This window comes from Choristoneura fumiferana, chromosome 7 (genome assembly GCF_025370935.1).
Source record: "Choristoneura fumiferana chromosome 7, NRCan_CFum_1, whole genome shotgun sequence".
NCBI classification, from domain to species: Eukaryota; Metazoa; Arthropoda; class Insecta; order Lepidoptera; family Tortricidae; genus Choristoneura; species Choristoneura fumiferana.
The window spans coordinates 11,240,870-11,264,505 of NC_133478.1; the positions used below are offsets into that span (position 1 = coordinate 11,240,870).

The window sequence follows — 23,636 nt, forward strand, 5'->3', positions numbered from 1 at the left end:
GCGTGCATGCAAAACGGTTTTTATCTACATCCGTATAGTAAATCCTCAATTTGCGTTCAAAAACCATAGGTCACGACAGCATTACGACATTGGATTCTATTATGAACACGGCTGTATCGTAGCGTCGCAGCAGGTCGTCGCGCGCGCAGCGGGCGCAGCTCGTGGGGCAGACATACCTACCTAGTTCTCGTTAATGCAGGTCATTCTCAATGGTTCTTGAACACATGAGAGAGGATTTAATATATGGATATAGATAAAATATTGTATGCAACTGTACGTAATTAGGCCATAAAACACTCATGTGACCCACAACCGTGTTTTAAGGACCCCTATTACGACACAGTTGCATAAAATACTATTACCCACGTGAATGCTAGTACCCAAATAATAACTTACGGTTGTAGTTTCGGTCGTGGAAGAATGCAACAAGGATAGAAGCAGCACGGCAGCACTCTAGTCTCGAGCAGGGATCCTTCCGTGCGTCTGTTAGTTAAAATCATTTATTATCTATCATTTTGCTAAGTGTTTGCTACATTAAAGTATTTTGTTCATTATACAACGTGTTACAAAGCAACCCGAAAAAAATATAGTAAATTCATATAAAAGTTCTACGACTACTGCGAAGCGTATTTTCACCCTACATAACCACCTTACATAACCAGTACTGAGGCCGTTTTGCCTAACATTTCTGGCACTCGCGATCGCAATCAAATGACAGATTTCGCATACCAGAACTCAAAACGGCCTCAGTACTGGTAAGGGCCATACGGACGTAAAGCGAAACATACATTTCATGGGATATACACAGTCAGCAACAGAAGTGGACGAACATAGTATTCAAAGGATACCTTCAAGGTAATAAGAGTGCTATTATATTTAAAACCATTACCGCTTTTGAAGTCTACGAACAAATAATAACATCCCACACTTTTAATTGCAGAGTACCTAACCATGCACGTAATAAATAAGTAATTTAATATTTTTTTGTTTACAAAGTTATAAAAAACGTTAATCTCACTAACACCATGGTAGAAGACTAACTGAATCCGGTAGGGTGGTTCCTGCTCACGTCTTCCGAATCAGCCTGGGGCTACTCTACGAAATTCGAAAATCTAAGTTCGTTTCTTAGGTACCGTATTAAATTAAATAATATAACCGTCAGCGGGACGGCAAGATACGAAGTTCGTTTGCCGTTTGCACTTCGATTGGGCCTGTTACTTAGTTCTAAAACAATTGAATATGAAATTATATTTTACCTAACAAGATGCTCAGGTCCTCCGCATTCAGCTACGACCAAGCAATAGAAGTGATACAGCCCCAACATGACAGCCTCTTGCGATATCGCCTCGGAGAGCACTTGCGTTCGAGGAACCACCAGTGCCATAAAAGCAGCAATGGATACCACCTGAAATATATATAATTAATTTATTGAATCAGGCGTTACTTTGCAGAGGAAGAAATATATGTGTGTTCATGCAGTTCCTCCCCCTCAACGCTATAAGAACACACACAAATCACACAAACCTTGTGTGTTCTTACAGTGTGAAAGAGTGGAGGTGGAGGAATTACATGAACATACATTTCTTGCATAAACGTAGCTATCATAAGGTTGTGGGTGAGCATAGTAATTGTTTCAGTTTATAGATATATATTTACTATATTTATAGATATATATATATATATTGTATTGAAACAGAGGCCAAGCGCTCGGTTGTTTCAAGCGATAAACGCTGCGTTAAACGCAATGTGTTTGACGCACATCATTATTACCTTACATCAGGTCAGGGTTTCTTAAAGTGGAGTCCAAGGAACCCTTAGGGGTCCATAGCTGTGTGTCAGGGGCCCCGCAGTAGGTCAGTCCATAGATGAGAGTATGTATAAAGGGTCAGTGTGTAAACCTATTTACTAGAATTTTATTTGACAGGGGTCCGTGGAATTGTTTAAATTGTGAAAGTGGTCCGTGACTGCAAAAAGTTTAAGAAACCCTGCCTTACATTGTCCAATGCATGGCGTTTAACGCAAAGTTTATCGCATAAAACAACCGAGCACTTTATACCGGGTGTGGCCTGTAATATGAGCAAATAATTAAAACATAGATCATACTCGTCAAAATGAACAACATTAGTTCTCTGGCTTTTAAAAATAATTAGTTTTTTAATTTTTATTACACTTCAAAGTTTATTCGAAGAAGCAATGTAAAGCAAAATGGGTGATTTTTGTAGCGTGACAGGCGACGTCAGTTGTTTTAGGATGGCGTACATTGACTGCAGTATTTAATTTGTATGAAAAAAGGAAAATCTAAAGACTCCATTACTTTTAAAAGTCGCTAAACTAATTTTAATAAGTTTGACGAGTACGATCTATGTTTTAATTATTTTCTCGTATTACAGGCCACACCCGGTATATGGTAGGTATGGGATGGGATAGGAAGAGATGGTGAATCACGCGATCACGAGTGCCAGAAGGTTCTAGACAACACGTCACAGGTCATATCTCACATTAGATTAATCATCTCATTGTTATCCACGCTGGCTGTTAACTCTAAGTTGCGTCACACCAACGAAAACTTATATATAGGTAACATCTTATAATCTATCTCTTTCTCATAATTATAACAACATGGAAAAGATATATGTGTAAGTTCTAGGTACTATTCTACGAGTGAACTAACTAGCCTAAGCTTTAATTGGACATGGTGTAGCGAAAAACAAGTTGAAAGCAAATTTGGGTGTAAGTAAGACGTCATAATTTTAAATGATAACAAAACGGCTAACTTACGTCTGAAATCGAGTTTAGCTCGACATGTTTCGGGCTAATCCGTACCCTTCTTCTGGGAGCAAGACGTGAGATATCCGTTTTGTTATCATTTAAAATGAGTGAGTCTCACGGTAGTTTCATGATCAAAACACGTCATCAGTTTAAAATGAACTGTTTTTGTTTCTTCAGGATCACTAAGAGTAAGTATATTAATCTCTTTAATAAATAGTCTCAAAATAAACACGTTTAATACTAAAATTAAAACACATTGTTACCGCAGTTGAATGGCAGACAGTACGGTAGACGAAACAAGCTACTTATATACAATATCTGGTAAAATCTTACCGTCAAAACGCCGAATTAATTATCATGTATTATTCCGCTGAGCAAAGCTGTGGCCGAATTACATAAATATGTACCTAAGTAATGATTGTTATGTCAACTAGTAAACAATAGTGAATGTAGCAACTCCCACGAAGAGGCGGGATCCGGTCAAGAACATTGCGGTCAAGGTTTCTGAACAAATGTACATAAGTTAGGGATAAACGGAATTTGAAAGTTAAAAGCGCAGTCATACTGCCTTAAACATTTACCTATTATACACCAGCCTTTACCCGTGGCTTCGCTCGCGTGAACCATAGGAACTAGTCAAATTAAAAATAGACATGCAGTCGAACATAGACCCTCCTCCTTTTTGAAGTCCGTCAAAAATTAAGGGATTTTGCGAAAATTCCTGTGGGAATCCCTAAGTTGCATTGCGGTCTTCATTTATGTTGTACCATCAGCCAAATATGTGGTCTACCACCCTGAAGTTTATAATCGTTTGCATGCCATAAATCAATAATGCCAATAGACGTGTCTGTCAACTTGAAAGTTCGACTTTAGTGACATAATAAATTTGATAGGAAATTGTTTAAAAATTGATAGACCACTTACCTATTTGGCTGATGGTACCTAATAATAACACCGCCGTGCCACATTTCATATCTCGAGACTTTGATATAATGAAATTTTATCCTGATCCCTTCGCTTCGGAATATCGGAATAAAAAGTAGCCCTACCTAAGATTTAATTGTGTGTTTAATAAATTGGTCTTCAACTATTATAAGATGTCTCAAAGAACGGAAGAAATTTGCAACACTGCACCACGATCATGGGTGACATTGATAACTTTCACATTCCTCGTAACTGTAAAAAGTATAATACTCGTACTCGTACTTATATACCTCATTATTGCTTAAGTACGGAATTGGTAAGCACAAGACCGTTCTGAGTGGAGAGCCTTGGGGGAGGCCTATGTCCAGCAGTGGACGTCTTTTGACTGACATGATGATGTTGATGATGACGGAATTGGTGCCAAAGCACTGCAACTTTACGTGCTCGTTCCGCAACGTTTTTCTTATTTTAATATTTATTTATCTGTGTGTATAAGTGAATGCGCAATTCTAGAGTTCAAAATAATAAACGATTAACCAATTGCTTATGTCTATTTCCGTTGCTAGTTATACGTTTACTATACATCATAAACAATGCAAACACTAACATATACTCATACAAAAATACAAAACCAACCCAATGTTCTCACGTTACTAAAGTCCATTAACACAATGAAGCAATTCCTAACCGCGAACAAATTGCGAAAATTAGCTAATACTAAACTCGCAGAACGTAGAGTAGAACTTTACGATTATAACCACGGATTAACCCTACAACCTTATACTAACTCAAGACTGTTTGTTTGTGACGCAACAAAGCTCGCTCATAAAAGCTCACATAATGTCACACTTTATGGTTTCCGAGCGTGACGCAATAAGGCTCAAAGGGACGAGCAAAGCAATAGGTAATTGCAATTACGGCTGCTTGTGCTGGATGGCTTCAACGCGTTTTATTATAAAAAAAGATTTTTTTGTTTTCTTATAAAATAAATTTCCATTCTCATAGCTCTGTTCTACTCTCAGTCTAATTACCGTGATCGTAGTGCGAAAAAAAGCGGCACGGTGTAGGTAATTAGACTAGGTAAGATGAATGAGAATTGCTGTTTTTATACAAGCTTTTATTAAGTTTCACCTGTTTATTTGTTTGTTTGGGTCAAATCATGGAAATTTCTCCGCAGGAAGGAACTCCTCAATGGTTAATAGTACCGACTTGTTACGATCTTGACATTCTACTACTTGGTTATTTTACGACCTTGACATTCTACTACTTGGTTATTTTACGACCTTGACATTCTATTACCTGGTTATTTTACGACCTTGACGTTCTACGACTTGGGCACCTGGACATTTTACGACTTTGAGCGGAAATTTGGTACGGATATGTAGTCAGCAAAAAAAGCTTACATAAAAAATGATTTTTAACAAAAAAATATTTGATCAAGACGCTCGAATCGATTCTTGGTAGGTAGGGCCGAATTAACCATTAGCGTATTAGGCCTCTCTATTCCACCAAGTTCAACTGGCGTTGTCACCGCTTCTTTCTGTCACACGGTATGGGATGAGGGCAGAAAGAGATGGTGGATCGGATGCGATCGCGAGCTCCCGCGCGTTAGACAATACGGCCACAGTTGGTAGGACACACAGAGATAGAAAGAAACGCCGCGCCACCGGACACGCATAATCGTTAACAGTGAGGCCTTATTGCCTAACACGGCTGGAATCACATTTGTTTTCTCCACTTCGTTGTCACACGGTATAAGACGAGGGTAGAAAAGAGATTGTGTATACGATCAGAGCGTAGACAATATGGCCTGTCGCCGCTTGTGACATGAAGGATGTTTGCAAACGCTACTATTTAGCTACCTTGCTCTACCTTGAAAATATTTTTGATGTACATCAGAATATATAGGTAATAAAATTCCAAATTTAATTAAAAGCATAAAAGGACTTCATTAAAATTTAAAACTGCACTTACTAAATACCTTCTAGCACTGAATAAGTAATAGTACAAGTACTTTTTAGAAGATAAGCATTAGCCAGCAGTAGATAGGAAAATATGTAATAGTATCTTGTGTTTTACTACGAGTATAATTTATTATTATTTTGACTATGCGTTAACTAAGTTTAAGGTTAGTTTAATACCTAATTAGTACATTATTGCAGTGCCCTTACAGGGTTTTGTCTTCAAGGCAAATAAATGATTTTGAGTTTGAGCTATAACATTTTACGTGCTAGGTGTGCTGTGCATGTTTGTAAGTTATTCATCGTTAGTAATTAAAATCTAGCATCGTCGTTCGTTGAGCGTGGTGACCGTGTTATTGCCTGCTTACAATCGCGTCCTCAATTTAACAGTCGAGGATTATCTTCACAAAATTATCGCAAAGCCATCGCTGGTGTAATGCTATTAACAATGGTAGGTATGTATGATCAAGTAAGTACAATCGGTGTCCTAACATAAGTATCCCCTTTTCTATACAACTAGTATGAAAAAGTGGATACTTAAGTTAGGGTACTGATCGCATGTTCATGGGTCACTCTCAGTATTCGAGCGTTTATTCCGTTTAATTTTCGTGGGCACATTTTTGTTGAGTTAGTAGAAATTCTGTTACAGTTTCCAGGTTATCTAGCAGAAGTACAGGGCGTCTAAAAATAATCGAAAATCTCATGGAATTCTACAACCCATACATAAAAAAATGTAACCACGAAAATCCTACATCAGAATAAAAACACATTATTATCGTTTAGATAGAAGAAGATCACATCGTTAAGTTAAACCTAAGACCTATTTCGGAATAAGCTAGTAAGACATTTAACTTTTATGTTTGGTATTGGTAGGAGTGGTGAGCGATAGATAATCATTGTTATGTAAGAAACAACATAATAGGGAAATCTACGCAACCTTTCTTTCCGCCATTTTGACTGCCGGAAAACGGAGTTATTTATTACCAATAGCATTAACCACTTCAGAACAGATAATTATGTAGGTACCTACATAACGCCCGGATAGTCTAGTATGAGAGGTTTGGTTAGAGAACCTGACTACGAACCTTGAGGTTCCAGGTTCGATCCACGGTCAGTTTCGTCAGTCAGTCTCTGTCTTGTATGGTTAATTATGTTTAAAATGGATGGAGGAATCCATGAAATATTAAAATCAAAAACAAATCAAGCTTTTCAATTTTATTTTGAGCATTTTATTTTATTATTATTGTACGTAACCAATCAAATCCCACTAATATTATAAACGCGAAAGTTTGTATGGATGGATGTTTGTTTGGATGTATGTTGTAGGTAACTACTAACCGGATTTGAATGAAATTTGGCATATAGGTAATATATACCCTGGATTAATATAAAGGCTACTTTTTATCCCGATATTCCGTGGGATAGAGATAAAATCTCGAAATAACAACCGCTGGGCTTAGAGTCATGAAATTTGGTATGTAGGTTGCTGTATGTCTGGAATAACACATAGGCTCCTTTTTATCCCGATATTCCCACGGGATAGGGATAAAATCTCGAAATAGCAACCGCTGGGCTTAGAGTCATGAAATTTGGTATGTAGGTAGCTTGACGTCCGGAATAACAGATAAGCTACTTTTTATTCCGACATTCCCACGGAATAATTAATACAGTATATAATTTTGTACAGCTGTTCTTAACACAACCTCAATGAAGATCTAGCTATAAATTTTGGGATTTCCCAGGGGAATTTTGTAAAATCCCGTAATTTCAATTGTAACTACCAGATCGAGTAGGTAGTTTACGCGTGCGAAGCCGGGGGTAAACTCTAGTTTTATATAATAGTCTGTTAAATAAAACAAACGAAATAAATGTTAGAAATGCCAATCACAAGATGGCTACGATGACTTGGATTAGAGAGAACACATACATAATAATATATACATGCAAAATATCTGGAGCGAGGCCAAACCGCCAAATTCGCTAAGAAAATATTCGTCAATATTCTCGAAGACAGGTCAGTAACATTACACAGAGCAGACGAGTAAACAAACCTATTGCAAAATATTTAGATTCACGCATTCATTATCATCAATCGCAAGACGAAAAGTAAGGAAGGTCTCCTCCTTAGAAGGTCACAATAAACGAACAACTCGCCACTTGTATCCACCGCTTCCCCCCAACTCTCATGATGTCGTCGTCCACCTAGTGGGAGGCCTGCCAACGCTTCGTCTTCCGGTCCGTGGTCGCATTTCGAGGACCTTTCTCCCCCAACGGTAACGTGTTCTTCGAGCGATGTGGCCCGCCCATTACCACATCAACTTGCATATTCTTCGTCTTCGAGCTATGTCGGCAAGTTTAGTTCTATCGCGCAAGAAAACTCCGAGTATAGCTTTTTCCATCGCTTGTTGCCTGCCTCTGAGCCTCTGCAAGAGGCCAACAGTCAAGGATCACGTCTCAAAGCTATGTCATCACTGGCAATACAGACGGTTGAAGATTCATGCATTATGCACTTAACACTCTAGAAATTCTGTATATACATAACCAAGATATAGTTCAGGAAATATAGATTGGTCACTTATTATGTACTTAGTGAAGCTTACAGATGGTCAATCCATATTTCCAGGACTAACGGGTGTGGCCTGTAATAATTAAAACATAGGTCATACTCGTCAAGCTGAACAACATTAGTTTAGCGACTTTTAAAAATAATTAGTTTTCTAATTTTTATTACACTTTAAAGTCTATTCAAAGAAGCAATGTAAAGCAAAATGCTTGAAGTTTATAGCGTGACAGGCGACAGTTGTGTTTTAGGATGGCGTACATTGACAGCAGTATTTAATTTGTGTAAAAAAAGGAAAATCTAAAGACTCTATTATTTTTAAAAGTCACTAAACTAATTTATTTATTTATTATTTATTATCAATCACACTATCGTTCGGCCACGCTTACTACCGGTTTTTACTAGTTGTGGGCCCAGCGCTCAGTTACGTTAGTTAGACATTGCGATCGTAGCAGCATCTTAGATTAGCATGGATATTAGCTCAATACGAGTACGCCCTCTATTCCAGTCCAGGAAAGCCTGGCGTGATATGCCATTCTTGCTAGCACCTCTATGGCTAGAATTGCTAACCCCTAGCGGAAAAATGGTTTTCCTGCTGTGGTTTGCAGCGGCGCATTTGAAACACTATTTTGCAATGAACCTTCACCCGTCTAGCGCAAGCGCCGGAATGACGAAGAGACACAAATTGGACTTTGCACTCTGAATTTAATAATGTTGAGATGGTTAAAATTGCATCAATGCGTATGTTTATAAGTTGATGATTGCGGAGCGAGAACCTGTCGACATGTTTGGTAATGTTGTTAGACCTTGAAATGGCCAAGATTGTTATTTGGGCACTTTTAATGAACACCGTGCATTCAATGAGAAATAGAGCTAAATACGAGTATATACCTAGTTAGATGTAACTGTTCGACAATTGCACAAAGCATGTATTGAATGGAAAATTGTATAGTAAAATCTTTTCTCTGACGACGTCCACGCCGTGGACTCCGCGGTGTTATGTTGGTTGGTAGAAAGGTTGGCTTTTCGCTTTTATTACGTGGAAACAAAGATTTTCTTGATCGGCTTAAGCTATTTCTGCGTCCATAAATTAGTCCGAAATATATCGAGCTAAGCTCGATTAAAGACGCGTTAGTCATCCGGTTTGCGAAAAGCCAAAATCCCCTATGAGTTACTAGGCTAGCAGAAATCAAAGCAACTTACAGGGTAAACAGCCAGCACGAAGGCAACGTGCGTAGCGGCGCCGCCCCAGTGCCGCAGCGCGGAGCGCACGTTGCACGCGTACAGCGCGCACGCGACGCACACGCACAGCAGGGCGCATGCCCACAGCACCCAACCGTACACCTGTAATGCTGGAAAACACATACAACTCTTAGAGACTAGTGCAAAAATATTTATTGTTTTTGCAAGCTTTTGTTTAAGGGCTTATGCACACGGTGTATTTTTTAGACGCAGATGACGCACAGTTAGGTACGTTTAAAACGAGATACTGTTGAAAACGGCTCCCGCCGTCCGCGGTTAAAAATACGTTGTGTGGATAGTCCCTAACTAGCAACGTTTGTACTTATACAAGTTTGATGTGTTGTGGTTTCAAACTTTTTGAATAAGAACCATAATCTGGTACTGAAATTCTAGTACCTAGTCCAGCCAGACACTAAGCTTAACTTTGTGTAGGTACCGCATTGTATAGGAAAATAAATAAGAACATTGAGTAAATTTCCGAAATGTTTAACCAAATTTTCAGACCAATCAAAATAAAATAAAATTTCTTAAATTGTAAAACGTGGCACAACTTACTTGTTAGGTAATTACAGTTACGGAGATAGGATTTCGTGGAATTGAGTAGGTATATAAAACGCATTTTTCCCTTATTTAAATTGTCAAAAATAAGTATCCTTCCCTTCTCCATCAATCACTTCCACTTGCTTAACGATAAACTTTCTAAGAGAAGAGAGGCTAAGGTGTAGGTAAGTTAAATTCAGACAATTGTATAGGAATGTAAATATCATAGGTAATTATGTAATCTTTTCGACTATCTCTGACAAAAAAAAAACACTTGATCGGTTGGTAGTCTTTTAATGTGAAAGGAGGACAATCAAACACTTTCGCGTGCCCTAGTACACGTCACATATTTGTATGTTTGGATTTGCATTGAGTCATAGATAAATCCATTACTTTTTGTTAAAAAAACGCCTACTAATCGAAGGTGTAGTTTAAATTCTATAAATAGTAGATAACGATAACCCGACTACTTGGAATCCTATTGATTGATAGAATATTTTACCATTGTCTCAGCACTGACTCATATACGCATAAATACATTATCGAATTCATAGATTATAAAAGTATATCCTAAATAAACGTTTAATATCGAATGGTTAAAATGCTGTTAAGTACTGCTCTTAAATCAGCAATTTCCCGTAAGAAAATGCAATGAAACAGACATACTTAAGGTACTTTGTGTAAAAGTACCTAGAATTAGATGTACGAGTATCTAATCTACATAGGTATGTCATAGGCATTTAGTTAGACGGTAGAGCTACATACAGGATTAACAGAATTGCGTTAACTACCTATTAGATAAATCCGACTAAGTACCAAGTGTACATAGTGTTCCATAATAGGAGTCGTAAATAAAAATAAAATATATTAAAATTGCTATGAAACAAGGAAATACGAAAAAGACAAGATTTTGTCTATTTGACTAATGGTAGGTTAAATCCATACTTACATACTATCATCAATGAATCAATAATATAAATGCGAAAGTGTTTGTGTTTGTGTGTTGTTTGTCCGTCTTTTTTTGGCATAGAGATAGTTTATGGGCTAGAGAGTGACATAGGCTACTTTTTATCTGGGAAAAATGCACAGGTCCCGAGTGAACATCGCGCGATAACCGAATTCCACACGGGTGAAGCCGCGGGCAAAAGCTAGTTGTTAATAAATATATGCAAGGACCATATTAAGACCAAGGTGTATATTTTTAAATACAGTTGTGGTTTATTTAAAAAAAACGGTCTTTTATCTTTCCATTGGTGTCTACTCTGTTGCTTATGATATGACCTTTTAATCGTTCAAAGGTTAAAGGGCAACACACACAGAGAGCGGACGCGGGTCGGGTCGTGTCCGCCGCGGGAGCCGCGCGGTTCGTTGTATTCACAGAGAGCGGGTCGGACCCGCGACGGGCCCGCAGCGGTTATCAATGTTGCCAGTTTAGTGACTTTGTCCCTAGAAGTGACGGCTTTTGCTTAAATCTTAGCGACCAAAAAAAAGTTTTGACAAAAAAAAATGGTTTATCTGGCGACTTTTCGAGTACAAATTAAAACAGTTCTAGAACTAATAATAAATTGTATTTAGTAATAAAGTTACACTATCTACGTAAACTTATAATGGATACGACATTTTTGTCAACTCAACACAGAATTATACAGTGCCGCGAGATATATGTGGTTTTAACAGAAAAGTAAAACCGACTCCAAAAAAATAAAAAAAAATAACAATAAATGGAACCGAATACAAAACCCTTCAAAATATTGTCCTAGGTGTACCTACTAGCTCGAATTCGGTGCCTCAAAACGAGACAGCATAAATAATTGAAATAAAAAAAACCCTAGCTAAGCACGAGCCGCGTGTGAGTGAACACGAGTTATGCCATAAACAGAGAAGTATAAAGTAGGCACGATTCTTATGCCAAAACGTCACTTTTGTAGGGTAGTGAGGCTTCTGTACTTGAACTATTACTTATTTTGTGGTTCCGTAGCCGAAATGGCAAAAACGGAACCCATATAGTTTCGCCATGTCTGTCTGTCTGTCTGTCCGTCCGCGGCTTTGCTCAGGGACTATCTATGCTAGAAAGCTATAATTTTGCACGGATATATAATGAAAACTATCCCGAAAAAATGTATAAAACACCCGCGCATTTCATATCTCTAATCCTACCTTTTTTTTCCAATCCCTTGTATACCGGGATAAAAGTAACCTACTTATGTGTTAAGACGGCACACATAATACCGCGCGGGAAATAAGCGTGGCGCGGTATTCTGTGTGCCCTCTTTCACGTTAGCTCGCATATAATTTTACAACCAGTACCGCCTCCGCGCCGCGCCGCACCGCTCCGCCTCCGGCGTCAGTGTGTTTCTAGCTTAACAGGAGGAGATGTCTTCGCCATTGTACATCTCTTTCTCTTGTAACTGTTATTTTGATGTGTTTTAGGTAAAATAAAGAATTATAATAAAAAAATCTTGATGAAAAAGGTGTTTGGCTTTGGTGTTATAATAATTATAAGTCGATCCTACAAAAAAAAGGTCCATATATGTATTAAATGTTATTTGGCAAATATAACAACGATAACTTAAGTTTATCATTTCGCCGAACTGGCACTCTATCTGTAAGATTGTTTTTTTGGAATCTTTTTGTGTTTTTTATTTCAATTTCAAATTTTTTACTTTCGATACTCTATCCGTAGTCACGCTATTCTATCTATAAAAATATCAGACTTTTTACCCACTAGGTATAATTAGCTATACCTGTAATATTTTATATAGAATATTAAAACAAACATTTTCTGAGAATTTTACATGCATGAAATACCTGCCAGCCACCAACAGAGAAGCAAGATCATAAATAGAAGGAGACAAACGAACTGGTTTAGTAGCCTCCAAAATTATAAAGGTGGACAACCTTACAGAATTGTATATTTATACGTGTAATTATTATACTATACAGTAGGTAGGTATGTGTTGATACTTTGATGATTTATAATAATGTAGCTATATCATCAAAAATGTATTATGCATTATTTAACCATAATTATCGTAGTGATACCATTAGATACAGATAAGTGATGTTTAAACATTAGTTTCTATTGATTAAAATCAGCTTTTATCTCACTCGAGGATTTACATCATATTTTTTAGAGTTCCGACTCACAAACCCTTCACTGTCGTCGCTTCGTTGTCCGCCTGTCTGACTTAGCGAAAATTAACGCATAGGTACTCGTATAAGTCCCTTTGTGTAAGTATTTCTATTGTCGCTACAACAACATATAATAAAAATAAAAATAAAACGGGGTCGCCAAATAAGAAAAGTATTATTTTTAATTTTATTCATTTTGTTTAAATGTTTTCCCTAACAAGATTCACGCCTTAACGGTTTTGCTATTTTTTAATATGCAGAAGGTATATTTACCTCTATTAGGTATAGGTAATTCAGAGTGCGATAAATATCATTCAGTCAATTAAACGAGCAATTCTTGTAAATATATACCAAAGCTCGGTCGCCCAGGTACTCGAGTCAAAAAAGTAAGTCAGTCTTGAGGAAAAAATTTAAACTTTGTAATTTGTCTGTCAGCGGCGGTAAGTACTCACTATATTAAATGAACTTAAAACAGGAAGTCAGTTTTTTATACAATTATAATGTTTTTGCCTCTGACTGTACAGAACCACCGGTGCACGAGCTCAACTCGCACTGACCGGTTATTCCCTTTAAAACCACATAACTAAACTGAGACTGAGAAGGATGTGGATTACACCTTCTTCTTAAACATTTGAGGACATTTCCTTTGTTTTATATTCGCATATATGTATGTATGTATATATATAACCATAATACTTTTTTTACTCTTAAACTCACTTTGTCGAAACCCTAACTGATTGCTCCTCTCATCTACTCAAAGGTTGACTGGTAGAGATCCCTTAAAGGAATAAGTCCGCCTTTGTACAAGTGTACTTTTTAATAGACGTTGAACGTGCTCAACGTGCCGTCATTAAAGTTATGCTTAGGAAGCCTTTCCGCTATCCCACTGACAATCTTTATAAGGAGTGTCAGTTGCTGAGGGTCAGACAACTTTTTATTTCGAGAGTAGTCGTGCGTACTCACAACGCTGTGGTGAAATCCCCGTTCCATAATCAGCTTTTGGAAAGACGACTTTATAAGGTGCCAGTTCCGAGAGTTAGATCTGCGCTGGCGAGGAGATCTCCGATGTTTATCCATCCATTTATATATAATGTAGTCTGTAGGAACGTGGACATAAAGAATTGTGCAACGTCTAAGGCGACTTACATGATCAGGAAATGGCTTATGACTCTGTCATATGATCAAACAGAAAACATGCTCAACGTTTGTTCTTAGGTCTCAGGATACTTATACACACACACAACACACACACACACACACACACACACACACACACAATACATTATGCGCTCACAACTTGACTTGACTATTTATTTAATTCTGTAATGTTAAATCAGTTATTTGCCTGTTTAGGCTATCTTAAGCTCTCTTAAAAGCACGCAACTGTAAACTGAGATGTAAACCAACTCATCGGGCCCCAAGATACAGGCTCAGCCTAGTTTGGGGTCCACTGTATACTACTAAAAATGTAATATTGCTTGTGTGTATAATATAATTTTCATTTTTCATTTTTCAATTTTCAAGTATCTCAAAGTTTGTCAATTGTGTTTTGTTTCTTTTATTTTGTACAATAAAGAGTTTACATACATACATACATACATACTAAACTCGATCTAAGAGATCCCTTTAAGGGATAAGTTCGCCTTTGTATTGTATATCTTATTATCCTGTGTTCTGTTATTTTCATGTTTTATGTACAATAAAGAGTTTTACAATACAATACAATACTAAAAAAATAAGAAGAATAAAAACACCATACGAGCTAAAAGCGCGAGGCACACATATGGGTAAAAAGCTATAAGTAGGGACATTTATTTTCACAACTTAATCTGTCATGAAGTTGCAGATATTGTGGTTGAAAAAATGGATTTAAATATTTCAAATATTTATTTTTAAATATTTTATTTTTATTTTTTCTGAGAGGAGGTCTGTGCCCAGCATTGGGACGTATATAGGCTGGGATGATGATGATGATGGAAATATTTAAAACATAAAAAAAACATGCGCATTAATTAAATACAACAAGACAAAAATGCACACCAGAAATACACATAATAACATTTTTATTCCTCACACACACACACACACACACACAATTATCACGCCTCTATTCCCAAATGGGGTATAGGCTAGGCAGAGGATACCAGAGGATACGAAACGTTACCGGTTCGGAGACTTTCAGCAATTTTAGGTTTAAAGTTTGACAAAAACGGTACAATAGTGACAGGTTTATTACTCTTCTTCATAAATCTATGTTTAAACCCACACTCATACTAGGATGGAACCTTCCTGCTACTGTGTTACTTATGTTGATCAGTCAAATAAATCATAGTCAAATTGATTACGCAAAGGTTCCCTGGTTGGTACATGAATCAGTTTGTCGACTGCACATGAAGAATTGACATAAGTAACCCCGGAACACGCGAAATCAAAAGTTGTTTCTTTGACCAGATTACCTTAAACTTGTTTTATATTTTAAATTATTGAGCTGTTTTAGTTTTAATGTCTCGCTGACCTATTAGTCTCTATTAGCCAGTGTGTTATTGAATAAATAATTTAACACTTATTACATAACTCGGCCCACATAACGTCACGGTTGTATACACAAAATACGGTCAAGTGCAGTGGTCACAAAAATGGTTTTTTCATGTTCTCGACGTTTCTATCCACCCTCGCCGCACCGGCTCGGGTGGCCATAATGACCGCCTCGGGTAAAATGGCACGTTTTATGCTCTTGTTGAACAATCTAGGTACTATTGTTCACGAATCAGCAAAACTAGTTTTTTCTGTTCCGTGCTATTGTTAAACAAAAAAGCATTTTAATACAACCCCACCGGTTTAGATTTTAGAGGGGAGGGGCGCTTGATTTTAATGAAAATTTGCACTTTCAAGTTGATGATGAAAATCAATGCATCGAAAAATCGTTATGGCAAACCCCGAAATGTTTTAAAATACCTATCCAACGATACCCACACTATAGGGTTGGAAAAGAAAAAAAAAACACCCTCACTTTACGTCTATGGGAGACAGACAGACAGACATGGCGAAACTATAAGGGTTCCGTTTTTGCCATTTTGGCTCCTGAACCCTAAAAACGGTTGGACGTACGAAAAATTTTTATCACAATATTTATTCATGCTCTACAATTTTCTGGAGCTATAGAAACCGAGATAATCGCGAAAAACTGACTTTTTTGACATTTGACCTGGAATAACTGACGAAGCGGACACGAGATTAAGTGTGACTTTTGAGACAACATTTAGGACACCAAAATGAAGCTGTATACGAGTTTCCAGCTTATTATCTCTCATTCCGAAGTGAATCTCCTTATATGACTGCATTATAAGTAAAAGTAGGTATCCGTAACTGTTCTGTGCTATAATCTTGTAGCACACTATACGAGTACTATAAGGCTGAAATATAAACATTAATCCTCTTAAGTATGTTATTATAATTATATAAAAGTAAAAGTAGATGGCTGTATACGTAAATGGGGTGGATTGGTAGTATAAGTAAATGACTCTCTATAGGATCTTTATTAGTAAATAAGTACTTATAGTCTTTTTTTATAGGAATACTTTGCTTGTTGGGTATGTACAGAGATGTAGGTAGACCTATTTATCTCTATCACGAGCTAATTTGACGCTTTCGCGTGCTATTAGTCAGTCATGGCTGATTATGGTCATTCGAAAGTAGATTCAACTGACCGTGAGTTTCACTACACGTTTATAATTTCTTCACAAGTACTTACAGGTTGCAGGTATCCATGTGCGGCGGTGATCACTTACCATATACTTAAGTAATATTAAAATTGAAAAGGGGTCCCAAGCAACCAATATTTATAAAATAACTTCACACTGCGTACATTTTGCTTCGAAGCAGGGCTCTACGATACTAGATTTTTATAGAAACGGCCATTTATATAGATATCGTATCGTATCAATTTGTTAGCAAGTTTTTTTTTTATAAATAATTGTAGTTAAAAAATAAACCCTGTTGAGCTAGCAATTATTTACCAATTGCAAAAAAAAAGTACGCAACATTAAAAAACAATCCAATAATGTTTTTTAATGTTGCGTATTTAAAATGAAAACGTTAGAATAGAAGTGTTAGTTTTCCTTTTAGTTAGTGCCTAAAATGGATATATGTATTGATAACTAAACTAACCACACATGTTTCAGGTCATTGACACGGACTCCGAGGGGGTCTACCAGCCGTACTGGTACAGTCACCTGCATTACACGTTGTAACGGCCCTAATAATAGAGTCGTATCAGATATTTAATGCACGCTTTGTTGTGTCAGATATTGGTGCTGGTGACTGTACTGTAATGGCATATTAAAAAATTTGATTGCTTGCGAGTCACTAGAAACTCAATAGACAGAAAGACATTAAAGTGATCCTATAAGATTACAGTTTTTACGCCTTGTGCTACTTAACTTTAAAAATATCGATGGTGTCGTTAGTCGTTTGTCTCGCTTTTGCCTTTAATTAAAACCGAAACAAAACACGTAGATAAAAATGGATGGATATTTATTGTAAGTAGTTTATGTGTTAGGTATAACAATGAATTTTAATCGGTGATCAGGAACCAATTTTTCTAATTCAACACTTCGTAGCGATCACGAATAAGTTTAATTACATGGAACCAAGCATTAGGGTAGACCGGGGACAATAGAAACACGTCATGACTGAAACAAGTCAAATTTCTCGAAAACTATAATACCTACGGGTATGACGCAACACTCAGAACACGCGGTCGGCCACGGCTGAATCCCCGACCAATAGCGCTCGAGCGACCGAGCAGCGTGGACTTGTCGAGGAGCCATCGAAATTTTTCGCAGTCAAAAGTAATTATTTGTGATCTACTTTGTTTTCTTATAACTTTGTTTACTCTTGTATTTTGACTGATTAAATTATTGGAGGGTTATAGTAAGGAATAAACGCGTGTTTTGATTGTTATGGATCAGCTTTAGAGTGTGTTTGATGAGTAATATTTGACCTTGAATTAAAAAATGTGATGTGGGGACGGTAGAACCAACTTGCTTGTGGACGATTGAAACGTTTCTATCGTCCACGCGTTTTAATCGTCCCCAAAAGTAACCCATTTCAAATATAAGGAGGTTCTGTGTTTGATGCACATGCTGTTCACAAACATTTCTAACATTTCTGCTATTTTTGGCCCAGTTAAAAATATTTTATTTAGTAGTGTCAAATTAAAACCGCTAAATAATAATACTTTTTAATATATTTTTCAAGGGATAGTATTAAAACGCACATCAAAAAAAAACTTTTTTTGTCCAAAAAAAAAATCTGAATCAAAATTACGGATTGCACAGCAAAAAATCCACCCAAAATATTACGTACTTAATACAAAAAAAAAATACAAAACCTTGTAACTCTTTTTTTTAAATATAGCTCCTTTTTTTGCACATCAAATATATAATTACCTATCAATTTATTTTTAGCATGTATATACTTTTTACATAACCAGCACTAGTAGGGGCCAAATAAATAAGGTTCTGGCGCTTCGCCGGCCGCTGCCGCGGCGCGCTCGCTTTGCTCGCTCGGCTTGCGCGTCGCGTTGTGGTCGCAATTGTACCTAACGCTCCTTATAGGCGTATATAGAGGGGGGGCGGGTGGGCTGTGGAGTCAGTATTTTTGATGTGATTGTAGTATTTTTGTATAGTTTGTGTTGATATATTTTCGAATTATCTGCAGTACCTACTAGTTTTGTTAAACATTTAGTTTATTTGTATTGAAATAATTTAATTGATTGGTTGTGTACTCTCGTCCTGCAACCGGATCGACATAGTGGCGCTGCTGTACAAACTCTTTAACACCTCGATGTATCTATAGTCAATATGGCATCGCTGAAGGGACTGCAGTACAGCCCAGGTCTCGATTGAATCGAAGGCTTTTTCATAGTCCACAAACGCTAAACATAGTGGCCGATTATACTCCTCGGTCTTCTGTATAATCTGGCGGAGCGTGTGAATGTGGTCTATGGTGCTAAAGCCTTTACGGAATCCAGCTTGTTCGGGAGGCTGGAAATCATCAAATCTTCGCTCGAGACGATTCGTAATGACCCTCGAAAACAACTTGTATACATGACATGAGGCTCAAAGTCACGCAACGAGCTATGGAGAGAGCTATGCTTGGAGTTTCTTTGCGCGATAGAATCCGGAATACGGAAATTCGTCGAAGAACTAAAGTCACTGACATAGCTGGAAAAATATGCAAATTGAAGTGGCAATGGGCAGGCCACATCGCTCGAAGAACAGATAACCGTTGGGGGAGAAAAGTCCTCGAGTGGCGACCACGAACCGGAAGACGAAGCGTTGGCAGGCCTCCCACCAGGTGGACTGACGACATCGTGAGAGTGGCGGGAAACCGGTGGATGCAAGTGGCAAGTTGTCGTTCATTGTGGCGTTCTAAGGGGGAGGCCTTTGTCCAGCAGTGGACGTCTTCGGGCTGATGATGATGATGATGATGAATTTAATTGATGTACATACAGAGGTATATAAATGATGAGAATAAATTGATAGGCAATTATTTATTTGATGTGCAATTAATAATATTCCTTTTTTAAATTCGCCTAAAGGCGTTAGGTATAAACTACACATACTTCAGAATTTTCACGAGACTGACTATTAGTAGGTAAGTACCTACAATTGTTAATAGAGATGGTTGGTTATTGTTAAGAGCGTTTATACCTGCTGAGCTGGCAACGTTGCATTTTTTTTTCGATTATTCTGTAAAAATTTAATTAAAATTAAAAATGTATTCTGATAAAACTGTTGTTAATATATAATGTGTCTGCTGCAATAATGATTCGTGATAGGCTTTTATTTTCTTTAGGAACCGTTAATTAACATTTTTTCGTTTATTAAGAATATAAAAGTCTATCACGAATAATTATTGGAGTAGACACATTAACTTATATATTAAGAACAGTTCTAACAGACCACATTTTTAATTTTCATTAAATTTTTATGGAATAATCGAGAAAAACTAACAAAAATGCTACGTTGCCAGCTCAGCAGGTATAAACGCTCTTAAAATATATCAGAAAAAGTTTCAGAACATTTTTATTTCATCTTGGCCATATACCTCTTAAATATTTTTATAAATAAAAAAAATTAAACTGAATATCTTGAGTCTATTATTTTAATTTTGCATCCCGACGTTACGAGTTCTTTACACCACTCGTTGTCACAGGGTACGGACGTACCTATCTATACTAAGTATACGGAGTGGTTATGATTGAAACATTGTTATAATTGAAACAAGCACTTTTGTATGAAAAATGAACATGCTTTTTCCACTTTAATTCTGTATTGTTTTGTTTACTATTGAATCATAACTACTTCGATTAAGTTAAATGTATAAGGTAACAGCAACAAAGACAGCTAAAAGTCCTATACTTTTTTTTTATGCGCGTTTTTTTAATCGAAATGTTCAGAAGGTCATAAATTGTAAAATATTTATTTTACGCATGTGGAATTTTGATGAGCTCATTGTATACTATGGTAGCGATGAAAAAGATTGTAACAGATAAAATTACTTTAATAGTGCCGAAGATATTAGGGTGTTTCAATTGACCCCACATAGTGTTTCAATTGTCAGTCATGTGTGGTCAATTGAACCACTCTGCCCAATATCTTTATTACGTTATGGTCAAATAACTATGGGTGATAGACCTTTCAAGTTCATCTTATTTAGGAACCAGATAACTAAGCTTAAAATAATTTAGGTCTACATCTTTCTAACCATAAAAATAAAAAAGTTACAGGCGATTAAAGCCAAATCGTTTCAGTTGTCCCCGGTCTACCCTATCTTTTTGTAATATTTTAATGTTGATAATAACAACTAATTAAAATTCATTGTACATTATACCTACAACTAAAGGTTTAGTCTATGAGCTTAAATATAAACTCTTTCATAAGACAGTTTTATAAACCAAAATTAAAAAAATATATATGTATATATAAATATATAAGTTGTCACTGTCATTTCTACTTAGGTTCAGTTCAGTGTTAATGTGGGGCGACCACATAACATATCCAGTGGTTTAATGGTTTTAAGAATATTATTACGTAGGTAATGGTAATCAATTAAACAATTGAGTCAAAAGACTGTGATTACTTCACCCGTCGAATTAGATTTAGGCTGATTATTAATATTTTTCAACTCCTGATCACCGATTAAAAATCATCGTGTATATAGGGGGAAAACCAGCACGAGGGTCACCTGCTGGAAAGCAATCACCGCCGACCAAGGATACCCATAACATAAGTTTGAGTTACGGATGCGTTGCCGGTCCTTTAAAAACAGAATTGTTAAGAAAGAGGCCCTAACCCAACTTTAGAATTTCGTAATATTTAAATAAATACCTACTGGACAGATAGTTATGGAAGCTTCTCATTTAGAAATATTTATGAATCTACCAAACATTGGCTAAACTGATAGTGTCTTTTCCAACCTCGACATTGGCGGAATCATCGATACAGTAGGTACCTATCGATAGAGCATCCTTTCAAAAATTGAATTGAATTGAATTATAAATATTTTAACTCCTTTACCTTATTACGTTAACTGTATATTATGTATTTTATTGTTTAGCGAGGTTCTATTTAGATAATTTCAATCATCACAGCCAAAACAATCACAGCCAAATTTTAATCTGGCACACGTACGTACCTATATTAAAAATAACAATAACACATGTGTACGTGTTTTGTACCTATAATGCGTAAAATTAATGGCTTGGCCAAATCAATCAAAAGCTAAAAAAAACCTTGTCGGTCATCGACCGGCACCCATCGAACAACCCCATAGGCATATGTAAGCCGATAACCAACCTTGAACTATGTATTCTGTCCCGGAAGGAACTTAAAAAACAGAGGAGTTGTCGAAATATGTAAACCTGTTTCAATAAACGCTTCCTTTATTGCATTACCTTCCGCGTATGTTCTGAAATCGGGTTGAAGGGTATAGCTATGGCACAAAAAAGTCGTATTCACTGCATTGTTGGGTACATCGAGTGCTTTCTCAGCACTTATATGCCGAGCTATAAGAATCCTTTTCTCACTACTCGCTTCACTTTGCAAATCCATTATGAATATTTTTAATCAACGCCACTTTTATAGATAGTTTTTAAAAACAAAAAACTTTTGGTATTCGAACGATTGCGATCGAATTTTAAAATGCGCGCGTTTTTAGCTGTCACGTCACGATACGAGTCGAGTGTCGGGGCGATGGCGTCAGACTATACTGCCACTGCCATGCCGATCAGGCGGCTTGGGTTGCGTTCACTTTCTTTCGTCATTTAGTTCGTTTGCGCAACTCGAGGTTTTGAGGAGGGACGTTACGATCAAGCTATGTAGCTCAATGGGAGTTTTATTACTACAATTGTTTAATTTCAATGAACCCGCACGTAAATTAAGGGTCTGATTTAGGGCATGGATACCGGTATTCGGTATTACCGAAAAACCGGGATACCGGTAATTTTTTTCCCCTTTTTTAATACCGGGATTAAATATCTACAAAACCGGTTTTTCGGTATATTGACTTTGTGTTTAAAATAGTAATAGTCGACTTTAATTTCAAACAAGCAATCACTTTAATAACTTTTGTCTTCAGACTTATGGCTTTTGAAGTTACTTACGTCTTAATCTACTATATAATTTCAAATTTACCGCGCACAAGTTTGCTTTGTTTATTTGTAGTGTAAGCTTTCTCGAAGTTGGACCAACGCAACTGGACCGTTTGTCCCAAGTATATATAGTCGTCAACAACTTCGAGCGCAGAGCCCCCGACTATTGCGGGAGTTGGGACAACATGGACATTAGTTAGACATGACTTTCGTCATGCCCATGTTCATTTTTAGGCCAACTCGGTCGGAAACTGCTGAGGTCAGCGAGCATAGCACTGAGGTCCTCCATGGTCTCAGCCATGACTACAATATCGTCGGCGAATCAAAGGCGAGTAAAGTACCCGCCATTAATGTTGATGCCTCGTCCTTTCCAGTCCAGAACCTTAAAAGCATCCTCCAATGCAGCGGTGAACAGTTTCGGAGAGATCACATATCACATCTCCTTGTCTGACTCCCCGCAGCAGAGGAATAGGCTTCGTGCTCTGGTCATGTAGTCGGACGGACACGGTGGCGTTTTTGTACAGACACTTCAACACTTCGATATACCGGTAGTCAACTTGGCACCGCTGGAGAGCCTGCAGCACAGCCCAAGTCTCGATCGAAACGAAGGCTTTCTCGTAGTCCACAAATGCAAAGCTAAGGGGGAGGTTATACCCTTCGGTCTTCTGTATAACCTGCCGCAACGTACATGTGGTCTACGATACTATAGCCTTTTCGGAAGCCGGCTTGTTTGGGAGGCTGGAAATCGTCAAACCTGCTTGCGAGACGATTTGTAATGGCCCTGGAAAACAGCTTGTAAACATGGCTCAGAAGTGAGATGGGTCTATAATTCTTCAGCAAGGTGTTACCA

The 23,636-nt window shown here is 37.3% G+C and overlaps 1 protein-coding gene across 1 annotated transcript in view; it reads right to left on the reverse strand.

Moving 5' to 3' along the window:
- Positions 1 to 22,392, reverse strand: part of LOC141429707 (organic solute transporter alpha-like protein) — a 32,040-nt gene extending 9,648 nt beyond the window's left edge. The window contains exons 1-4 of the mRNA XM_074090156.1: positions 22,091 to 22,392; positions 9,418 to 9,566; positions 1,257 to 1,405; positions 397 to 483 (exon numbers count right to left, since the gene is read on the reverse strand). Coding sequence (XP_073946257.1) covers positions 397 to 483; positions 1,257 to 1,405; positions 9,418 to 9,566; positions 22,091 to 22,247 — 542 coding nt within the window. The 5' untranslated portion in view covers positions 22,248 to 22,392. The remainder of the gene's footprint in view (positions 1 to 396; positions 484 to 1,256; positions 1,406 to 9,417; positions 9,567 to 22,090) is intronic.
- Positions 22,393 to 23,636: the final 1,244 nt, after the last annotated feature.